This window comes from Thermobia domestica, chromosome 16 (assembly GCF_964235325.1).
Source record: "Thermobia domestica chromosome 16, izTheDome1.hap1.1, whole genome shotgun sequence".
NCBI classification, from domain to species: Eukaryota; Metazoa; Arthropoda; class Insecta; order Zygentoma; family Lepismatidae; genus Thermobia; species Thermobia domestica.
This window is the reverse complement of record NC_137469.1, coordinates 152,851,871-152,875,562: the sequence shown is the minus strand read 5'-3', so window position 1 is coordinate 152,875,562 and position 23,692 is coordinate 152,851,871. Positions and strand designations below refer to the sequence as shown.

The 23,692-nt window shown below is 34.5% G+C and overlaps 1 protein-coding gene across 1 annotated transcript in view; it reads left to right on the top strand.

Moving 5' to 3' along the window:
* Window positions 1-23,692, top strand: part of LOC145672658 (cell adhesion molecule Dscam1-like) — a 439,482-nt gene that overhangs the window by 399,348 nt on the left and 16,442 nt on the right. The window contains exons 20-27 of the mRNA XM_081741822.1: window positions 636-1,004; window positions 6,554-6,739; window positions 8,711-9,004; window positions 14,092-14,236; window positions 14,972-15,138; window positions 18,696-18,959; window positions 21,181-21,408; window positions 22,835-22,946. Coding sequence (XP_081597948.1) covers window positions 636-1,004; window positions 6,554-6,739; window positions 8,711-9,004; window positions 14,092-14,236; window positions 14,972-15,138; window positions 18,696-18,959; window positions 21,181-21,408; window positions 22,835-22,946 — 1,765 coding nt within the window. The remainder of the gene's footprint in view (window positions 1-635; window positions 1,005-6,553; window positions 6,740-8,710; window positions 9,005-14,091; window positions 14,237-14,971; window positions 15,139-18,695; window positions 18,960-21,180; window positions 21,409-22,834; window positions 22,947-23,692) is intronic.

The window sequence follows — 23,692 nt, the reverse complement described above, 5'->3', positions numbered from 1 at the left end:
TGAACAACACCCCGTTTTTAGTAAAATTGATATTTTCATCCAATTTATCTGCAAACAATTCACACATCTGCATGCGTTTATTGGGGTCATCTTCATTTAAATAATGCAATATCTGTAACTTGTACGGATGAAACTTCTACTCTGCCAGGATTTTGTGGATAGTTGACCTTGGAACAACCAATTCCGTGGATGTCCGGCAAAGCGATTTATTTGGGCTAGCATAAACCTTAGCCATCGTTTCGTTTGAAGTCTTTGGTCGTCCGGATCGGAGTTTGTGCAACACACTCCCTGTTTCTTTAAACTCGGTAATTAATTTCCCGACGACAGTAAAACAAATAGGTTGATGAAGAGGGTGTCGAAGGTTAAATTTTTCGGCAATTTTGCGATACGACGATCCTTCTTGTCCACTTTAGAGTACCAATTCGACTAGTTCTTCTTTAGATAAAACCATCATTCAATCTGGAGAAACAAAAACAAATAATTACAATTACATGTGTACCCATACTTTATGGACACACTGTATAACTGATCATAATCACATACCTTTATCTAGCTCTATTAAACTAACTTTATATTCTATATTGTAGACCTTGTTAAATTGTATTGGACTGAATTTAAATCAATGTTATTTTTAGTTCCAGCGAGAATTGCATCGTTTTCAAAAAAGGTGGTGTCTGCATTCAAGGAGACTGTCACGCTTCCATGTAAAATGGTGGGACTGCCGGCACCTACGAATAAGTGGAGAGCGAATGGAAAGAGCCTAAGTACTGATTCAAGATATAGAACCCTACCTGACGGAAGTTTAATTATTAGAAATTTAGAAGAAAAGGATCAAGCAAATTATTCCTGCCAGGTGGAAAATATGTTTGGAAAAGACGAGATTTATTACAATCTGATCGTTCAAGTATCGCCAGATGCCCCAGAACTATCCGTATTACATACTACATCAAAGTCAATATCTTTGCAATGGAAACTTAAAAATAATGGTGGAAGTCCCGTTACTGGTAATTATTATTATTATTATTATTATTATTATTATTATTATTATTATTATTATTATTATTATTTCTCACAAATTATTGTAAATTATGAAGAGGAATGAAACGTTTGCATATGTGATGTCCTTACTGACACCACGGAAATGAGTGGGGAAAATGTTCAATATCAACTAGATGGAGTATATTTTGAGTAACGTACACAAGACTACTAGATGATTCTGTTTTTACAGACTGCAGCTAATCTCGATTTTATTGAGTCAGTTTTTCTCCCCACGATGCATGGATTCTGGAAGTGTTCTCGGAAGCTGGTTACACGTCACATGACTGTATTCTGTTCGAATCAGCTGTTAATTTTGGAGTTAAAATGGGCTATGAGAATTGTATTAACTACAATCCCACTGCATCCATCCAATGTTCTTGTTCTAAAGACAAATTTTGTTCCCGTTGTTTTTAACCAGACAGTAACAGGTTTTCATTATTTATTTGAATAAGATAACTTGAAATCTGATAAATCAATATTTGTTCGCAACCATAAATTGTAATTTAATCTATTTCATATTTGTCTGACGGATAGGAATGACATTTAGTGTGATTCGCAATAGCTAGAAATGCTTCAATATGCTGTGTTGGGAATTTTTCTACAAATCCTAGTGCTCATTATTTAGGGAAAATATTTGAGAAGTATTTACTCAAACACAATCAAGATTAATTTTTATTTTACACTACATTATAGAGCTCAATTAGGTCCACCGATTGTCCGACTTGGTTCGATTTACCTTCATGGGGCAAACATTGAAAAGTTTGGAAAGGAGTTCACCACATTGCACGTATTGCAAATGAAGGAAGAAGAGGTGTTAGGGGAAGAGGAGTGGGCCACAATATCCGTAGCACTCAGGAAAGCAGCAACAAAAGTTTTGGAGGAAACGAAAGGAAGAGGCTTCATTTTAAAAAAGCATGGTAGCGGAATAAAGAAATCCAAACAATTGTGAAGGAGAAAAAGATACAATGCAAAAAGCAGCAGAACTTGGGAAATCAAGAACATCTAGGGAGCTAATCAAAGCACCAAGAAGGCAGTCAGCGTAGCAAAAAGTAAGGCTTATAAAACGTTCTACAATAAACGACAAAGAAAGAGGGACAAAAAATTATTTACAAACTTTCGAAGGCAAAAGAGAGGTAAGAAAAAAGCGATAGTGTTTCGAATGCACTGTATTAAGGATAAAAATAACACCGTTTTGTAAAAAAAAAAAAAAAAAAAAGCGATTAAAGGAATATTTACACAAACTGCTCAATGAACAAATCACGAGGAAAGCTTCTGAAAATCTAGCCATGAATCGTGTACTTGTTTGACTTGTGACTATGATAAAGGTGAAAATGCAATGAAAAATATGAGAAGTAGTAATCCTCTAGGACGATATAATGTTCCTATCCAAGTATTGAAAAGTTTATATCAGAAAGGAGTGCAGTGGCTTACTTCATTTTTAATAGGATATTAAAATATCTGGGAAAATGCCAAAGAATGGATAAGTAGCTATGTTGTGTCGGTGTTTGAAAACAAGTAAGATGTGCAAGAATGTGGTAACTACAAGGGAATAAAACTCATGAGTTATGCAATAAAGCTCTGGAAGAGAGTGATAAAAGTAATGTTAAGGAAAGAGACAGAAATTACAAAAACCCAATTTGGTTTCATGACCGGCTTGTCGACAATGGATGCAATATTTGCACTTAGGATGGAAACCGAAAAGCACAGGAGGACCACCATACGGGCTTCATCGGCCTAATGAAAGCTTACTATAAAGTGTCACGCAATCTAATTTGTTGGGCACTGGAGACAAAGTGTGTTTCGAACACATACTGTACATCTATTCAATCCAAGATATGGTATGATGTATGTAGGATACGAGTGAGGAGCACATGTGGAATAACAGAAGAGTTCACAGTTGAAGTAGGACTTCATCAGGGATCTAGTCTTAGTCCATATCTTTCTGCAGTTGTAATGAAGAACTTACGAAGGATATCCAAGAGTTTCCACCTCGGGATATGCTTTTTGCGGGCGCCTTCATGCTAGTGAATGATTCCAAGGCAGCACTGCAAAAGAAATCTGGCAGTAACTGTCCACAAACGTCCTCAGATGAAGCAACCAATGTCGCTGTCGTCGCATCCTTCAGCAAACGAACACAACATACCACATGGCATTTATCCTAGGAACGTAGAGTGACTCGAACATGCATATGAATGATACTTTCTGTTAAGAAGTGGCACCTCATAAAATCAGATGATCAACATCTGACAAAGAACAATTAAATCCCGTTAAATGCAGTTTCGCAAGTGAGCGACGGAGAAACTGGCAACTGACCCAGATATCCATTTGAAAGTGTTATTTTCCGACGAGGAGTGTTTTTATGTATGAACAAAGAAGTAAACAATTGGAACATAATGAACCGAACTGGCGTCCAAAGCTGTGGAACTTAGTCTCTGATGCTGGGCGAGTAGCCAACTAAAATTTCGTAAATATTCGGCCAGTAGTTATCGGGAAGTGAAATACTACATACAAGCTGAGTCTATCCCCGACCAATCTTGACCAGCAAATATAGAGATATTTCAAATCTCAGACGATGGAAACTTGTCCACCAAATTTGTTTCAGATCCGGCCAGTAGTTATCGAAAAATAAAGTACCACTCGCAAGCCGAGCCGATCTGAGACTTCCTTGGCCGAGCTCGGTCATCGAATATAACGAGCGATCTTTATTCCTTAGACGATGGGATACTTGTCATCCAAATTTGGTATATAATTACCGAGAAATAAAGCATCACATAGCACACACGTATATATACCTATTTACCTGAAATGAAACTACAAGCTCCCTTACGCTTACTAACAGACAAACTTACTAATACAGGAATGAGAGCAATCTCCGTTGGATTAATACATCCAGGATAGCTGGTAGTGGAAATGTTATGGTCTATTTAGGATTTTAGCCCGAACATCGTTGACCCATTCTCCATTTGCGACACACTGAAAGCAAACTAATACCTCCAACTGCTGGATGAGGAAATTCTGAAGTAAAAGTTTCTCAGACGACAGTTCGTACTGAACTTTCCTGAGGGATGTAATGTGCGGAACTACCTACATCAATAGTTTGTTGGTAGGTGGATCGAGCTTCATATACCGATGCAGAGGTTACCAAGTTCTTCAAATGTCACCCCTCTGCATTTCTGCCTTAACAATTGTTGGTGTAGTGAATTAGAAATCCCTGTGCTATCGTGCGTTTAAAGACATTGTTAGCAGTTCTTGAAGAGTGAAAGAGGCGTCTCACACACACCACTGTTGCACAGGCTGATCATTTCGAACACGTGTTGTAGGAGCATAAAGAGTGGAAAGTAGAGCATAATTAGTGAACTGTTAGCGATAGGACAAAATGGTCACCAGCACTCCTGCGAAAAAAACATGCACTTAAATATGTGTTTCATGTCGGTTGTAATATTCAAAAAATAAAGTAATATTTAAAATGATGGACTCCAACATAGCGGCTGTGGTTGTCATTTGTGTTCTTGAGATGCCCCCATTCTCAAACATCATCTTTGAACCAATCCCAACAAAATATCCTTTCGTCTGTCAGCAGGATTTAAATCTATCCTGTATATTTGATTTCTATTTGACAGTTTTAAAGAAACGTCACAACAATCCATGATTTTTTAAAATCTTAGTCTGGAGTAATTCAGTGGCATAGACAGGGGGCATAGGATATGTTCTATTTGTGATCCTGATGCTAGTGCTTTTCTCTCCAAGTGTAAGGATACGTGAGCTTATAATTTGACTCCAGGTATATTCGTGTGGTACTTTACTTCTTGGTAAGTACTGGCCGGATTTAAATCAAATTTGGTGGGTATGTAGCTTACTGTCAAGAGAATAAATATCATTATATTTGATGTCAGAGCTCGATCTGGAACAACCTCGCCCTGTATATTGTACTTATTTCTCGATAACTACTGGCTAGATTTGAACAAATTTTGGTACTCAAGTAGCCTATCATATAGCGAATAAAGACCTTTTTTGACACAACGGTGTTATTTTTATCCTTAATGCAGTGCATTCGAAATCACTATCGCTTTTTTCTTACTTCTCTCTTGCCTTCAAAAGCTTGTAAGCAATCTTTTCTCCCTCTTTCGTTTCTCGTTTATTGTACAACGTATTATAAGCCTTACTTTTTGCTACACTGACTGTCTTCTTGGTGCTTTGATTAGCTCCCTAGATGTTCTTGATTTCCCAAGTTCTGCTACTTTTTACATTGTTTCTTTTTCTCCTTCACAATTGTTTGGATTTCCACTAAACACTTGAGAAGCCATCAAAATTAATAAGAATCAAACTCCAGCTAAGAAAGCCAGAAATATTGACTCCTGGGAGGCGATGAGCTAACCATCCATCACCCAATTCAACGAGCGTCATTTGACCAGTCGTAGATCTATATGGGCTGAGTGAAAAAAAGTTTATTATTTTCTTCTACAGCAAATTTCATGTTACTCAATACCGTGTAACTAAAGAAAACTGATAAGAATATTACTGAGGCCAGCCATATAGGTCATTACTGTTGATAGTAGTGCCCAGTCTCAAATCAGCACCTCAGCTATGTAAGCTAGAGCCTAGAGCCACATAGTTGACTCATATTTGACCTAGCTATTACAATATTACAAAATATATTGATTATTGTGCTACAAAGTTCCCATGTGAGAATTTCTGTATTATGTATTATAATACGCTTTTCTCCTCTCGAATAATCCTGGTATACAAACGTGTATTAAATAATGGCGTTTCGTGTAGACTGAATACTGAATCCATTGTCGACAACAATTTGGACTTTGTAATCTGCAACACATCAACTATATTATCTTTGATGGGTAAGGGTTTTTGGGCGCCAGCGTGTTGATTAAACCCTGTACGTAATTAGTAATTGGCTTCACACGCTATGTTCTTGACCATTCCAGGCCACTATATGCAATGACTTCTATGTAATGCTTTGTTATATATAGTGGGTAGGTCACGAAATTTCAGATCTGAATCCAGTGGCTAAATGAGAGACTTTGGTCCCCATTGTTTATCGCACAGATTTAATTTATAGAAATATCTATTGTCAAACAAAATTATTAAGTCACCAATGGCGATTTGGCGACCAATTTGACACATAATCATACATGTTTCGGCCTTAAATTAATTAGGTGTCAGAGTCATAGGCCAGGATTTTTTGAGTCTTATATAATATGCGCCTATGTGTGTGGGTGTGAACCCCTTTGATGAGTTTCTGACTACGCCACTAAATTAATTGTATGACTCAGGCATTTCCCTAGATATGGATTAAATTACGTCTTCTATTTCGCTTCGCATTCATTTAGTGTAATGATTCAAATTACTTCTTAGACGTGTTATTCATTTTTATTAGGCATTTTTGTTACTTGAACACTGTATTAAGGGTTTGTTTTAATAAAAAACACGAAGAAGTAAATATAGTTTTTGAAGAAAAATATACATATTTCCCATTCAGAAATCATCCATTAAATTGCAGGATATATTTTGAGTTATAAAAGAGAATTTGAAGAATGGCAAGAAGTCTCTATAGACCCAGATAGAGGAACATTCACACTGAATGGTCTCAAATGTGGATCATCTTATCAACTTTATCTCACAGCTATTAACGAAGTTGGTAATGGAAAACCTAGCCCTATAATATCAGCCAAAACTGAAGGATCAGGTGAGTGTATATTACATATTATTCTACAGTATTAAGTATATATTATACAGGGTGTCCAATATACAATGAAACCCGGAGTTTGGGATTGTAGAACTTTTGAACCCGAAGGATACACAAATAATGGATATACCAAAATGAAGTCTTGTTCATACATCTATTTTTAAACTAGGATGCAACGATTGAAGCACACCAGGAACCACACAGTGTTGCCAGATGTAACCGAAAGTTTAAATCAATTTTTTACAAAACACGCCTCTGTAAGGGGTTACTAGGGAAAACGAAGTTTTCATAAATTAACATTCTGAATTGGCAACAGTGATGATGTTTCACTGCATCAAAAGGTATGTTAAGGATCTGTCTACATTATGCAATTCCTCAAAACAATGAAAAATAAACTTTGAAATTATCGTGATAAAACTTCTACTTACATGCACCCGGCAACATTGTTATTCATTACGAACTGAATGGTCAGTTCTGCGGCAGATTCTGGAAGTGTCCCCGTTTTGATTCAATGAATGTTAATTGTTGCCAATTCAGAATGTTAATTTATGAAAACCACGTTTTCCTCAGTAACCCCTTACAGAGGCCTCATCCGATTAGTTATTGGTGGAAATGAAAAAAATTTTTTTTTCATTCCATAGTTTCCTAGCTACTCCAACTATTCAAACTGAAAATGAACGACAGAATATCCATACGTATGAGTTATGAGTCAATTTACGTGTTTTGTAAAAAAAAAAAAAAAAAAAAAAAAAAAAAAAAAAACTTCGGTTACATCTAGCAAAATTGTGTGGCTTCTGATGCACTTCAATCGTTGCTTCATAGTTTAAAAATATATGCATGAACAAGGTTTCATTTTGGTATAATCATTATTTATGTACCGCTTCGGTTCAAAAGTTCTACTATCCGAAACTCCGGGTTGTTGTATATTGGGCACTCTGTATTTTATGCTTCAGCAAAATTGATGCGTTTTTCACTATTGAAAATAATAGCTGTGGATTAAACGTTTGCACGCTTCTTTAAATTAGGGATTCAAAATTATATACATATTTTTTAATTAAGATTATTTAAATTAAGTTTTCAAAGGACCCCGCAAATCCTTATGCAAATTGAATTTCAGGAGAATTGCTTGAGATCGTGATATGTTGTAAATATTCTAACCCTCAAAAAAGTCTCAAAGGGCACAACCACCAATCTCTGACCCTTTGCCACTACGAGACCACATTTTTGGAATCAGCCAAAGAAAATGATATTCCGAATTTCGGTGGTAAAGAGTGAAACCGTGATATGTTGTAGATATTGTGATCCTGAGAAAAAAGACTCAATGGGTACAACGCAAATTACTAGCCGTTTTGCCACTTCAGGGCAACGTTTTCGAAAATAGCAGAACATAATGATATTCTGGATATCTATGAAAATAAATGAACCGATGATATGTTGTAGATGTTATGATCCTGAAAAAAGTCTCAATGGGCACAACCACCGATCACTGACTGTTTGGCCACTACGAGGCCACTTTTCTCATGTATTCAACAACATTACTGTTTCAAGCAATTCCCCCCGAAATCCAGAATATCATTTTATTTTACTGTTAAAGTGGCCTTGTAGTAGCCAAATGGTCAGTGATTAGTGGTTATGCCCATTGGGACTTTTCCTTAGGATCACAATATCTACAACATATCATGGTTTAAGTCTTATCCACCGAAATCCAGAATATCATTGTCTCTAACTGTTTTCGAAAACGTGGCCTTGTAGTAGACAAATGGTCAGTGACTGGTGATTACACCCATTGAAACTTTTTCTCAGGATCAAAATATTCACAACATATCATGGTGTCAAGCAATTGCACCGAAATCCAATTTCCGTAAGAATTGTGCGGGGTCCTCTATTTATTGTTTAAAGATTATCCTTTGTACATATTCGCAACTTATTAAAAATATCTCAAGAATCAAACTAAAAGTTCTTTTATTCCAGCTCCACTTATTCCAAAACAGGAAGATGTTATTAATATTAATTCAACGTCGGTCCTTGTGTACTTGTATGCATGGCCAAGTGGTGGATGTGCTCTCCAATACTTCGTTATTGAATATAAAACAAAGGCGTCTTCTTCCTGGACACTTGTATCAAATAATATCAATCCTCAAGAAGAAGAAATGCTTTTGCCTGATCTTAAACCACAAACATGGTATCAACTAAGAATAACTGCCCACAATGATGCAGGTTCATCTCAAGGACACTACATATTTGCTACAAAAACGAGGACAGGAGGTATATTAGTATACTAGTTAGATTATTTTCCTAACAAATATATCACAACTATATTTCATATGTATACGATGAACTCATAGTGGAAATATTTATCATAAATAGTAAGAAAAATAGGTATTAAGATTTCATTTGTTTAAACTCTTTAATATATACTTATTTCTTTGTTAGTATTTATTTAATTATGTGTGACTTTTAGGCATATCGGTCAGATCAGAATGGATAAGGTCAGTAACCCAAAAGAACCAGCCAGATACTCATTTGAATGTATTTATATTATCTGGAACCCAGGAAACAACCTGGATTCAAATTATTTCTCCGGTGGAACTGAGAAAAAGCCGAATAACCTTTTGTTGGAATAGGCGGCCGCAGAATTTGAATCCATGGCAATTCGTATTTGAAGCCTATGCTCTACCGAGTCACTGTTGCTGAGCAGGACTGAAACTGTCTAAATCGTGATCAAATACCGCTGAAGAAAAGTTTAACGCCCAATGGCAAGATTATATGCTTAATAATAATAATAATAATAATAATAATAATAATAATAATAATAATAATAATAATAATAGGATGATCTGAATGATCTGATAGGATGTATATCAAATATCAATAAAGTGTGTGTTCATGTAAGCATCCAATAATATTGTCCTCCAGATTGGTTGAGTGGTAAGCTTGAGTGCACTTCGTAAGTAGGCCTCGGCTTTGATCACCTGAGTGAGAAATCACATTTTTGATGTTGACCCAATGAGGATGTTGGGGGTTTAGGACCTAGTTGAATTAAAAAGTTATAAATTCCGGTCTAGAAAATAGCAGTAAAGATGATAAGATTAGCGGCGCGCTGACCACACATATCCCATCATTTAAAATCACCAGCTGTTCATCTAAATTCAACAGAATGTAAGGCATTTACATATCAGATCACGGGTAGAGGATATATGCAGTAAACAAAAACACTCTATTTTGCTCTAGTCTAGACCAAACACAGAGAAAAGACGCAACAATGGCAGATGTAGCAAGAATATAGATTATTAAAAACAATATGTACTTCAAGTATTGAATACGATTTGCGTGCTATACTTCCAGATAAAAAGGAGAAATTTACAAGCAGATACATGCAAGTTTTAACTCCAGCTCACTTCTTGGCTTACGTACAGTATCCAGGAATTCAAACGTATAGCCTTACTTTGAGTATCATACAGCTTTGGAGTTTGTTACACAGTCTTACAATGGTACTTCCTTCTTGTCTAGTTTACAGAATTTTTTTAAGTTAAAATTAGACCATTAGCAAGGATCATGCATGAAGTACCAGAAAGCGTTTCTGAAGTTGAATGATGGAAGCTGCAAGAAAAGCTTGTTGACGATAGCGTACTGCGAGCATTTCTCTAGACTCTAACCGTTTCTGTTTCATCAGCAAGAATAGAAAAAATTTGTTCCACTTCCGTTGTAGTTCATTCTGAAAAAAGAAATCGGAAAATTTAGTATAAAACTATGTTTTTAAGTAGTAAAAAATTAAACGAAATTCAGTATTATTTGTAAACATAATTGATTACAGAACCAATTCCACGCCACATGTGACAAAAAATAAAACCCCAATCCAAGATTGCTCAGGAAATTCTTTATAGTGGAATGCAAGTATTTTCATTTCAATATTACATCCTTATATGTGAATATATTAACAAACGGATGCACGTTACACATTGCTGATCTTCACAATACCTACAGGTCACGATCTCCTATACGGGTAATACGATAAAATATCTAAAATGCGGTGTACACATGGCGGGAGACTTGAGTACATGGTACATAAAGATTTTAGTTGGGAATGATTACGAAAAGATGTTTCGGCAGACCATAAGGTTGATACATAAAACAAAACATCATCATTGCTGAAGTAATTGTCCGAAGTCATCTGAAAGAAGGTGAAGACCTCAATCTCTACAACTTGTCTCTTGTAGAGATTCAAGTTCTTTTCACCAAACTTCATTACATGAGTGCTTCGTGAACTGCCTTCTTGAGCTAATATTCCACGAACGTTACGCAGAGCATTACTCGGCCCACATATATACCATCTCTTTGAAATTATAGTCGTTTCTACATCCTATTCTTTGAGTTATGAGATATTCTTGTCATTTATTCTCACTCAATGTTCCAATTTTTACAAGTACCAATGTACTTATTCCAAATGGATTAACCTCTACTATATGTAACGTGGGCCTTGGTACAAGGAGCGTTCATTCTCTGCTGAAAATATGGCCAGCATGAAAGAGTTACGTGATCGGCGATAACCTGTCGATAGCTAGAAGTCGTCACGGTACCCTTCATGTGCACTACTGGATATGTGAATGACCATATGAAGATTTCAAAAATCATAATGGAGCCATCACCGGCCTGTGTCATCCTACTGTGTACGTCTCGAGCAGCTGTCCCTGAAGCTAGCGGAAGATAGCGGATTCAGACCCACCTATCGATGCGATGAAGGTAACGTCGTGATTTATCGGACGATTCCACATTGTGTCAATGCTCTGTGACGATGTGTAAGTACCCATTCCAATCGTGTTTGATGATGCATCTAGTTAACATTGGTGCATGTGTGGGACATTGACTGTGGAGACTGACCGTCTACGATGAACTTCATGCTCATACACACTCTTGTTTGTTTACTGTTAAAATCTGCTATTAATTGTGCCACAGCTTGCGCAATGTCCTGTTGCACCTACCACGACAGTCTACGAATCCGACATCCTTAGGGAGGTGCTGCCACCCCACATCTCGTGGTTTGATGCCTGTTTCACCATCCTTTTACCGTTTTTGGAAGACACTAATTAGGACAGCCCGCGAATATCCGACAAGTCGGGCTGTTTCCAAGATGCTCGTTCGCAGCCGTCTGGTAATTACAATTTAGCCTCTATGAGATTCTAAGATATCTCCCTGCTTCCCCATTCTACGTACAGGCACCATACTAATTGATAGAACAAGATCACTGTCACTATCTGCCGAGCTGTTCTTCTGTGCCCCTTGACCCTTACGTCAGCCCAACGACTTCATTCAGAAATTAGTGTTTGACTGATATGGTGTTGGTGTATTTCTAAATAAGGAAGTAACAAGCCTTATATCTCTAAATAAGGAAATAATCATTGAAATCTGTCTCTAAATTTTGCATGTTGTTACTGAGTGAATCCTTGAATTAAATTTAATATTTCGGTAAGTTACGTTAATCAAGTAGCGTCAGGATGTAAATATTTTCTTCTTCTTTGTAACCATGTTCTTTTTCTTTCTTCGAAAGTATACTTCTCCACTTCTTAAGGATATCTGGTCTATAAATATCAAGTGGTGTGTTTAAGAAAGTATGTAGATATCAAAAAATGAAATAAAAATAAGCATGGTAAATATTAGGTAAGCTGTATCGAATAATTTAAGCAAAAAAAAAAAAAAAAAAGACGAATACGGCGAGGCATTTTCTTCTTTGTAAGTATGCATCGTGTATAATATAACACTACAATTAGTGCAATTAATCTAATATTCAAAGGAGAAACAGCTTTTATGTTAATTCGAAATGTCTCAATAAGCTAGAATTATTTCATTATTTCTTCAATTGTATTTATTGCATCTTTTAATAGTGAAAGAATATATATTTGTGACAGTTGGTAGATACTTTTGAAAATTTTCGTTTCCTTCATTTATATATTCTGGTTCTCTTATTGTCTCTACATGTTGCTTGCGAGTCACGTTATTTAGAACTAATTTGAGAATGAGTCCATGGTCATGAACACTACTTGCATGAAATACAAATTATTGTTTTTGATTTTCGTGTAAATGTTTGAAACCATACCTCCTTGAGTTCTTAGTTTGGAGTTGTACATTGAGTATTTTTTCCACTGCCTAACACTTGTACCATGAAATAGTTTCATAATTTATTATATTCCTGTAACTCTGCCCATTGACCTTTCGTTCAATTCACATTTGTCAGTAATTGAGCTTTCTAACGATATTTAAATAAGGAAATACTGTAGTTAGATGACAATCTTGATCGTATCCTCTGACTGAATTAAACAAGTGACATTAAGTTTGCACATAAATCAAAATATATACAAAAACACGATATAATTTGGGGTACATTTAATTGTTCCATATAAATTGTTGCATGAAAGAGCATTCAATCTCTTGTATATATGTTTTGTGTTATCCATTTACAAGAATTTAAAGGCGATACATACAAGGTTATATATGCACGGTTATATTTACAAGGATTTATATGGGAATGGAATTTTATCATCAAATAAAACTTACGGGAAGTATCATATTGTACTTGAACTTTATTCTAACCTATCTCTCTTTTTACCTCAATATTCAAAAGAGAAGCTCTGCATAACAAGCTATTCTTTCAACTCATATATATGTTGAAATCATCATGTTTCTTTAGAAGATTGCTAATTATAGTTTATGTAGTTGTATATGGGAAAAGACCAGACTTCCGTGTTTTCCAGGTATTTTGGATGAATTCCCTACTGAAAAACTCTAGTTATTGACTTTATAAAAAGAACAAGAAACCTACTTCCATAACGTTTAGTCACTCTAACAATACCTTCTTTAGTTTTTCTCTTATCTGGAAGAAAGACAGGGAAGTTTGACAAAAAGGCTATTAAAGAGCAGAAATAATCTTCAATAGCTTTTTACACGGTTTACTTTTCTACAGAAGAAACGAAGACTTGGTCTTCGTATAGAATTCAATCAGAATCCAATAATGACATGTAATCATATAAGGAATACGTAGCACTCACGCACATTGTTCTACATAAGCATAATAAATTACAGTTGAAGTATATATTTCTAATTCTCGTACTCCTTTCCTGCTGGTTCCACGAGCATTTTTAACAGAGCGATACAGAGAATTTTATATTAATATCCCACGAATAACATTATACAAACTAAGTGAAATGATCGGAGATAGTAGAAAAAATATAATAATAAATATAGTAATAATGTAGTAGTGTAGTAAAAATATAGTAATTATGGTGCTACAATAATTTGAAAATTATTGTAAAATAAACTATAAAACTGTCGTCAAGTTTATAAATTGCATATTCTTACAGGTTCAATTCTACCTGAGTTAGTTTTGGATCGCTCTGATTACCAAGGATCATTTTACTCTGATCCCACTGTGATTATACCAATAATATCTGGAATCATTTGTACGGCAGCTTTGTCAATTTGTGTCTGTATTCTAATTCGAAGGAGGTGAGTAGTAGGAGATAAATATATTAATTTATTCTGAGTTTCAAATATTTAACAAGCTTTATTAAGATTTTTCAGTGCAACACAACACTAAAAAGATATGAAACGTTTTTATAACGCATAGAAAGTTTTGGATTTCAGTCAAATTATCATGAGATCGCTTAGCCTATATTGTTACTTGATTAGAGATTAGACATGATTAGGATCTAAATTAATACTTTCTTTCAGATTTTAAGTCAGAAATAGTTAAACTATTTTCTAGAAGAAAGTTTCTTGCTTCTCTACAAACAAAAATCTCATTTCGTAATAGTGAGACAAATATACCGACTCTATTTTGTTGCCGTTGTTCTCAACTAAACATAATGCACCGTAAAGTAATATCCTACTAGTTATAAGATGCGAACCAGCAGCTTTATCACCATTATTATTACCTAAGTATGAAATATTGTCAGTCATTGGCGCACAAAACGTATTTTTCTACTTAGTGTACAGACGTATCTAGTTGAAGAACTCCAAAAGCCAAATTCATTAGATTCTGTACCTACCTATTGGAAATTGTCTTTTATTCTCTTCTTTTGAGTAATTTCGTATCGCAAATAGCAACTTAATGACTGGTCGTGATTTCATACAAGTTAAGGAAACCGTGATTTATTTTACTTCATGAAGTGTGTGGAAAAACAATGATTATGGTTATCTTCCTTCATATAATAAATCAGAAACATTTTTTTTATCGTACAGGCATTATCAAGGATATAAACAAGGAGATTCAGGTTATGCTGCAAAATCCTTAGCTGAACTTGAAAATCAACGTAACGATCAACAAGTAGGACAACTGTATTCTCCATCTCCTGCAAGGAAAGGTGATTCCTCTCTTAGTGGACAGAAGGGGAGTGACACCACCTCAGGTAAAAAGTATAGTTTAATGCTTTTTCTTCTGTTTCATGTAATATTTAGTATTGCATTTAAACAAGTACCCATTTATTTATTACTGTTGGGACGCATTCTTGCGCCACAACTGAGTGTCATTCACTCGTGAAAGTGTTGCAGCAAAATAAAAATTCGAGTAAGTTACATTGTGTTAATATTTTGGGTGGAACGATATAAATATTGAAACACAAATTACAGCCATGGAATAATATACTCTGTAATGTGTTATATTAACAAAATCTAAATAAAATTAAAAAATAAATTTGAAGGTTTGAAATTTGCGTTTCTTTCAGATAAATCAGAAGGAGATATGTAATTAAAATTAACATATTTTCATGACAAACTGGACAACGTTCGAAAACTTGCAATAGTTATTTATGAACACAGAGAACACATTGAAAGCGTGCCGAACTCCATATATGTTACTAACTAACTAACTAACTCTATGGCAGATGGAACCTGAAGGTTCAATGTCGCGTTCACAAAAGCTCTCCACTGACTTCTATCCTTAGGCAATTGGATCCAGTTTCTACTTTGTATTCCTATTTCTGCGAGAACCATCATAATATTGTCCTCCCATCTGCCCCTAGGTCTTCCTAATGGTCGTATTCCGATTGGCCTTTCAGTTAAGACTTTGAAAGCGTTCCTACTTTCTTCCATCCTGGCTACATGACCTGCCCACCTGAGCCTCCAAGCCTCCAGGTTGCCGTTCCTCTTGGGTCCGAATATTCGTCTCAGGATCTTGTTCTCAACTTTCAATCTATGTTCTTCCTTCAGAGTAAGCGACCATGTTTCGCAACCTTAACGAACAGCAGGCGTGATTATCGTTTTACATATTTTTAAGGTTCGAATTCCTGATGACAACAGATTTAGAACTGAATAATAACACGAATTCCTTGCTTCTAGTCGACATTTAAGTTCTTCATGAATATGGTTTTCGTCTGTTAATATTGATCGTAGATATTTGAAAATATCCACTTTATCAAAAGTATTATTTAATATCCTAACGCATCCGTAGTTTGCCGTATTACGATACCGACGAACCTCCATGTATTTAGTTTTTTCTGCATTTACTCTAAACTCAAGTCCTTGCAAGCGTTTAATAAGACTTCTGCATTTCTTTCTATTGTTCTCCTATCATCTTCTATTAAATTTACATCATCAGCACACGCCATAACCTGGTGAATACCATTCAACTCTATTTCGTGGTTGCTATCTTTGATTTTCCTTATAGCGTATTCCAGGACAAAGTTGAATAATAATGGTGACAACGCATCTCCTTGTTTCAGATCATTCTCGATGTGAAATCGTGGGCAAAAATTTTCCTACCTGTACTTTACTTTGGGATTTATTTAAACATATCTTAATTAATCTAATTAGCTTTTTCGGTATTAAATTGTGTATGAATGTTGTACAATATTTCTCTCCTAACCGAGTCGTAAGCCTTTCTAAAATCAATAAATAGTTGATATACCGGGGTATTGATTCCCATTTCTTTTCGAGTATTTGTCGAATGGTAAATATTTGGTCGATAGTTGATCAATTTCGTCTAAATCCACTGATGATCTCCAATAATTTCATCTCGAATGGGTCAATCTTGTTAATAGAATGTTCGAAATGATTTTATCAAGTCGGTTAAATACAGTAGCTTTCAATATACAATAGTGCGGGCTGCAACAGGAAAAGCAATTTTCATACTTAGCGATGTATTTGAAAAGCGAGTTTTCAGAAAATCTTACCTAGTACTATAGTTCACTAAAATGTAGAAGGAACATGAAGAAATGCAGGTAGAGACGGATACCTATGGTTTTTTTCCTGACACTTGACATCTTTTCATTCAACCAACTTTCGAATGGTAGGAAGTATGTTGCTCGCATTACGAATTTTGAACAGAGATCAAACGAATATCTATTAACCTGAATCTAGCTGCGGACTTAGCTGTTCCTCTCTCTTTTGTAAATGAGAGAAGTTGTTCACACTGATATATATACTACTGGGAATGGAACTTGTGGGTGCGATGCAAGTTTGTGGATTTCTAGGAATCACGCAGGCAAATTTTTATAAAATTCTGGGATACCTATTCTGCTCGAGTTGAGTCGCACTGTACTACAATTAATTCCACAGTAAATGTACTGCCATTTTTCAGTGTCAATTGAAACAGGGGAAGAAAACAAGAAAAGTTGATCTTAGATGGTTCTAGGACAGCAGGACGTACCTTTCTCCGAATAAAATCTTCCCAGGCTCCCTTGAACTTGCTTTATACTCTACAGAAGTTGAAACATGTATCAAGTACTCGAATTTTATCTGTTGTTTGCAGAGCAGTAATTGCGTCCGAACGTTGTTACTCATCATTCATCACGTAATAATTACGAGGGTAATCTCAGTCATAAGGCCTACTATTTTTTTTTAGAAAAACAAAAAATATTTACACCATCTTTTCCACTCAATCTGTTTTACGAGAAGTGAGAAAGCATGGAAATCAGCTAAACAGCTTCAAATAGGGTGGTACACCGGCGCCATGTAGCGACGCCAAACAGAAATATATCTCCCAAAGTGATTAACAACTGTGCATCGGGTTGCGCAGAGGCATTAGCCACAACTATCCAAAGAATTACACAAAATTATTTTTATATCATTGGTATTACCTGATCAGGGTAGTTTTATGTGGGCCGCCCTGAATATTGCAGTTGAAATTTTAACTAAGTTTCATTAAGTCAATATTGAAATTTTAATGTTAATGGATTTAGAATTAAAACAAATACTTTTTATATTTTTTTTATTCTACTCATAGCACTGAATGATAAGTACAGTATGTCACATCTCACGTTAAAAGGTAGATTTCAAAAAGTAGCCTTCAAATCAAATTTAACAAAGTTAATGAACACAGCTGATGGTTTGAATTACATTTTCGTAGAAACATTACTAAATACAATAATTTGTGAATGGTGTCAAGAACGAAAGAACAATTGATTATTTCATTCTGTAAAACCAACACAGAAGGATAATATCACTATCACTAATAGATAATAAATCTTGGTACACATTTGCTGTTTGCTATAAGGAAATGTGTTAATATTCTAATTCTATTTTTATAAAATAATACAACTTACAAATTGTTATGTACCTAGATGATTATTACCAGAGTAATTTTTAACAAAATTTTATGCTTTAGTAACTCGACTGCAACCAGTTATTCAGTTCGTAACTTCCAATAACGTGTTAAAATATTCACAATGTAATTTCAACGTTGAACATTGAATACCATTTTGAAGTTATAGAAAATAATGGAATATTCAAATTGTCCATTTGAAGGCCTTTAAGAGGTATTTCATTGCTTTAATGTTTGAAGCGGCAGTGGATAAAACTTGGAATTATTTTATAAACATTGGCTATTAAAAAGTTGTAATAGTGGTAAAATTAAACCGATATGAAGTTGTTTTAAAACTATAGAAAGTCACCTACATTCAGAAGAGTTGTAAAAAATTGGTACCAATGTTCTAAATCTTGAATTTGTGGTAATAAATTATTATTTCAGGACAAGATTACGAAATATGTCCTTATGCGACATTCAGTCTACCTGGCACTGCCACTAATGCGCATACAATGGACTATTCAATGCAATTTCAAACATTTAGTCAGGAGGAATGTTACGCTGGACAGCCAAGACAATTATCGTCGGTTTACGGAAGCAAATCCAATAAAGACTACTCAAAAATTAGAAGAAAGTCAAATATTTCAAGAAGTGGAGACAGCAAAGTGTCTAGAACCTCTAAAAGTCCTCCAGATGGATTAAGTTTAGGTAATGTCCTTTTTAAGATGTGTTAATGAAAAGGTTTTTATTGTAAACCGAATATTGGCCATAATTTATTATGCTCATTAGGAATTAGTTCCATTGCAATAAAGTTACAAAATTATGAATATGTTATTCCACTGATGAATAATTAAATGAATATCTAAATAATTATTGGCGTGGTACGAAGGAAGAATTTTACTTTCTGAGAATGAGAACAATTGTACAAGATTATTTTCCGAACTTCTTGTATTATTTTCCGAACTTTCTGATATAGTTGATGAGGACAAATTACACTGAAATCATTAATAGTCAAGGCATATATATATATATATATACAATGGTACGATCCCTGTATTGACCTGGTAGAGGTGAAAAATGCTTTGGAAAACCTTTCACGATGTCTGACCACCAGATTCGAATGTAGTACCTTCCGATCGAAAGATAAAAACGATAACGCCCTCTCAGTACTCTTTGTTTCTTGTGTGTGCGTACGTATATAACTACATATACTGGAACGAAGTCAAACACATAGATCTTAAACGCATACATGCATTTCGTTTTTAAAAACACATCCCTAAATAAGCTTTAAATTTAATTTTCGAATATTATAATCTATTTGTAATACGTTCAAGACTAATATCAGTCTTATCTTCACATTTCAATGTACATAGATATTACTGTTTTCGGTTTCAACGTAAAAGTAACAAACAAAAACCAATTGTTTTCATCCATATTATTCCATTCTCTACAGATAATTGTGCATATGTTACAGAACAGTTCAGTGATCAATCAAAAGAAGCTATGAAACGTTGAACCACTTCTGTCAGAATTTATTAGGTTCTCTGAAAATGTCTGCCGTATTGTTACGTATGTCCAGGTGGCAACGGTTAACTAACCTTCTTGAACTTCACTACTGAATATGAATCTCATAGTATAATTTCAAAAAAGGATAAGCGATTCATAAACTGTAAGAAAATATTTACAGAGAACGTTGGAAACTGACTGAGAGAATGAAAGTTCCTTAAGTATTTAATAGGTCAGATATTCAAATTTCTTCTATTATTTTTGATAAGGCGTTTCTGAGAAATTCTTCAAAATATTTCGATCTTGAATATGTAGAATATGATACGAACTGATGCAGGAATGGGATACCATGGTCATTATTCAAAACTCCCTGCCGGTTGTCAGGACATAATATCTACCTGCACTAGTATTAATATATCTAATGCCTTCAAAAAGTTTGAAATACTATGTAAAGGTCCAGTAAAAACAATGTCATATGTTAATTACAAATTAAAGCAATAAGATAATTTTGTTTTGAAAATTTTAAAACAGTAACTTACAAAATATTTCCTATAATGGCTTAATTCCGTTTGTTTGAACCTTATAAGACAACAGAAAGCGTGAGCGCATTAACTTTAGAAACGAATCCTTTGCTGTTCAGGTTTACAAAATTATAAAGAGATGTATCTGTGTCTTCTTAACGTTATATCTCTGTTTGAATGTTGCAATATTAGCTTTTCAAATCGACTAATTTTAGATTAGTTTTATTTTAATTTTAAACTTTCACCACTCATGATTTCAGACTTGGACTTCTAACTTGTTTGGAGGCGGAGATTAGCAGCTGTGAAATATTCCTGAAAACTTCGTAGTTTCAACAGTGTGATTAATATATATGTTACCAATCACCAACGGAAATCTCTAAAGAATGAAATCGGTCTTCAACCTTCCTAACTCCATTTAGAGTAACTGTGTTGAGAATCCATGAGCTAATGTGGCGTTTAACGGTTGCGGAGTTTCGAAATCCAAGAGACGGTTTCAGATTAAATTTGAGGTTCATTTAGGTTCGGAGAAAATGTGGCCTTTGTTTTGAAGTATGTTTTCATCTGCAATAACGATAAACATATTATCAAAATTATTATTAATAGTAATTGAATTTTCTTTTCTGAATAAAAGTTTAATTTAATGATATATTGTAGAAGTACTATACTAGAATCTCAGCAAAATATTTTCCAGTTGAGTAAAATAGTGACAGAGATATTGAGAAATTTCATATATAAGCAACAGGACGCTGTTTCTTTAAAGTGTGATAACAGTTGTACTAATCGAAAGAACCATAAGAAATTATATTAAAGATTATATTTCTGGTTACAAAAATTGTTAATATCTTAGTTTTGTTACTCCTAATTATAATATCTAACATACATTTCATTTATTCAAATTCCAGAAATTTCTTGTATATCAAGCCAACAAACTTTACCTGTATCTGCTCCAAGTGGAAGTCGAGTTTCATCGGCACACCAAGAAGTTGCGTTTGCACGACCGAGGAGTTGTCCAATGGGAGGTCAGCGATCAGACTCTGATACTAGTGGTGGAAGTACAGAAAGTAAACTAGTGCCTCAGTACAAACTTCCTGTGAAACACAGAGGTGTTAAAGGGAAACAAAATCCTCAAGGTAAATAATGTCAATAAATAAATAAATAAATAAATAAATAAGAAATAATAATGAGATAGACACGAAAACGGACAATTTGTGGCTTTTTACGAGTCAAAATTATAAAAGTTAGAAATGCGTGAACGTCACCAAATCTATACAATATATTTCCATATGAGGTGTTCAGAGTAGTAAAAACAAACTCAACAGAGAATTGTATCATGAAAATGTACTCTAAACGGTCCAAATAACCGTCCATTTATTTGAACAGTATTTTCTAAGGAAAAGTGGAACGACTTTCACATATAGGCAGGGAAACTGGCTACCACAAAGCTAAATGTAATTTCCAAGTTTTCCGATTACACGTTAACTTACGTTGAGTCTCAGAATGTTTATGTACTTCAATTATTTATTAATTGTGTGACGTTCTTGGAGTCAACTACTGTCTTACGGACAACGGAGCGGTCCAACCCTATACCTTCCATGTACCAATGGCTTGCGACTAAGGTTATGGAGCGAAATCTCCGTGAGGAAAGATGAAACCTCTCAATGAGTTTGTGGTCTGCAACTCTGCACTGCTCCTGTTTTTTCGCTCGCGACTGGTCCCGCCTATTTCAGACGTCTCGTTTAACTTTATGTACGAATAAATTTCCCTGTTTGTTCTTCTCTTCTCTTATAAGGGTACATTTTTCGGATTCCTGTGTAAGGAATTACCTGAATTCGGATTTAAAACCGATTTAAATGGGAATCCGAACTTTACTTTACACACACACAGTGTGCAGTGGAAATCGTATACAAAATTGTGTTTTCGCAGTGCCATAAACTTCTATTTATACACAATATTACACTTTTATCCATTTTTTCTACATATTCTCATTCTACATATTCTCATTTTGTACCTTCTCATTTTGTTTGAGACAACTTTTTAAGCGGATCACATTAACAATTAACAATAGTCTAACTTAAAACTGAGAGTAAATTAGCATAAAACAATATTAATGTATTTATTAATTTTGGATACATAACGTAATTTAATATAATTAGTTATAATAATGCACAAATCACTCATACGAATTATGGAACAATATTGATGGTAATTATTAAAACACGGAATCAACGGCAAAATGTAATAAATACCATATAATGCAATTTTCATGATATTTTCAGGAAGAGTGCCATTTCATGTTATCTTTATAATGTTAGAAAAATCTAGCCAGGAATAGCTTACATATGTCGCCACCAGGCCTTTCATTACTGTATGAAGTGCATACCTAATTAATAATCTCGTGATAGTTCTGAGCGATAATTCACGTCGTGTTTTTGTTATTTAAAGGGGAATGATTTCCGAGTATAAAAACGTTATATTCATATTGCAATAACATTTAATTCCTGTAATGTTAATTAACAGAGTCACTCTCTAAGACATACGTCATTTTTGATGTTCCAGAATCAGGGTTTGACCTAGATTCGAGTACTGAATCAACAGAAGCTTCGCCTGAATTGAATCATAGGCAACGAAGAAGCGGAGGAAGCAAGGGACGAAGAGGAGCTCCATCCAGGTAGTGCAAGTAGGTGGCATGTAGAGGTAGTTCCATAAATATTCTTAGTTTCACTTTTAGGATTGGTTCTATGAGTCTATAAGATGAACTCGAAAGCCACTGAGCTTGTTCTTTCTGTATCCTGTTACAGATCATTTCAGTAAATCACTTAATTTATGGATTTTCCTTTTCTATTTAAAGTAAACTGATTGAAACAACAATTGAATCAAAAATCAAAAATAGGATACACAAAAGCAAGTTAAGTACCTTCTCATTTTGTTTGAGACAACTTTTTAAGCGGATCACATTAACAATTAACAATAGTCTATAAGTCCATGATTTTTATATAGTAGGAATTGATAACATATTAACTTATCAATAATATATTTGTAATTGCAATATTTTCTCAGAAATACATTTGCAAAAATATCATACTAAGGAAATCTAAAACTAGGAAAGGAATAGGAAAATCAAACTTCTTTCTGTAGAAAGATGACTCTGTGCCTCTTGATACAGTCTAAAACTACAAAACGAGAAATTAAAAACATCTTAAATACGCTGTCCTGTAACTTATGGTTTATAGTATTTCTTGTCTGTTTTAAAATTGATCCTATCAAGAACGTAAAACGAAACGTGGAGCATATATTTAAATATTTAATGTAGTGCTTAACTAATACATATAATAAATTCATTGGTTAAATTACTTTCCTTTGCAGCAATTGGTAGATTTGGTATTCATAGCTCTATTTGATGATACTTTGTTCTAA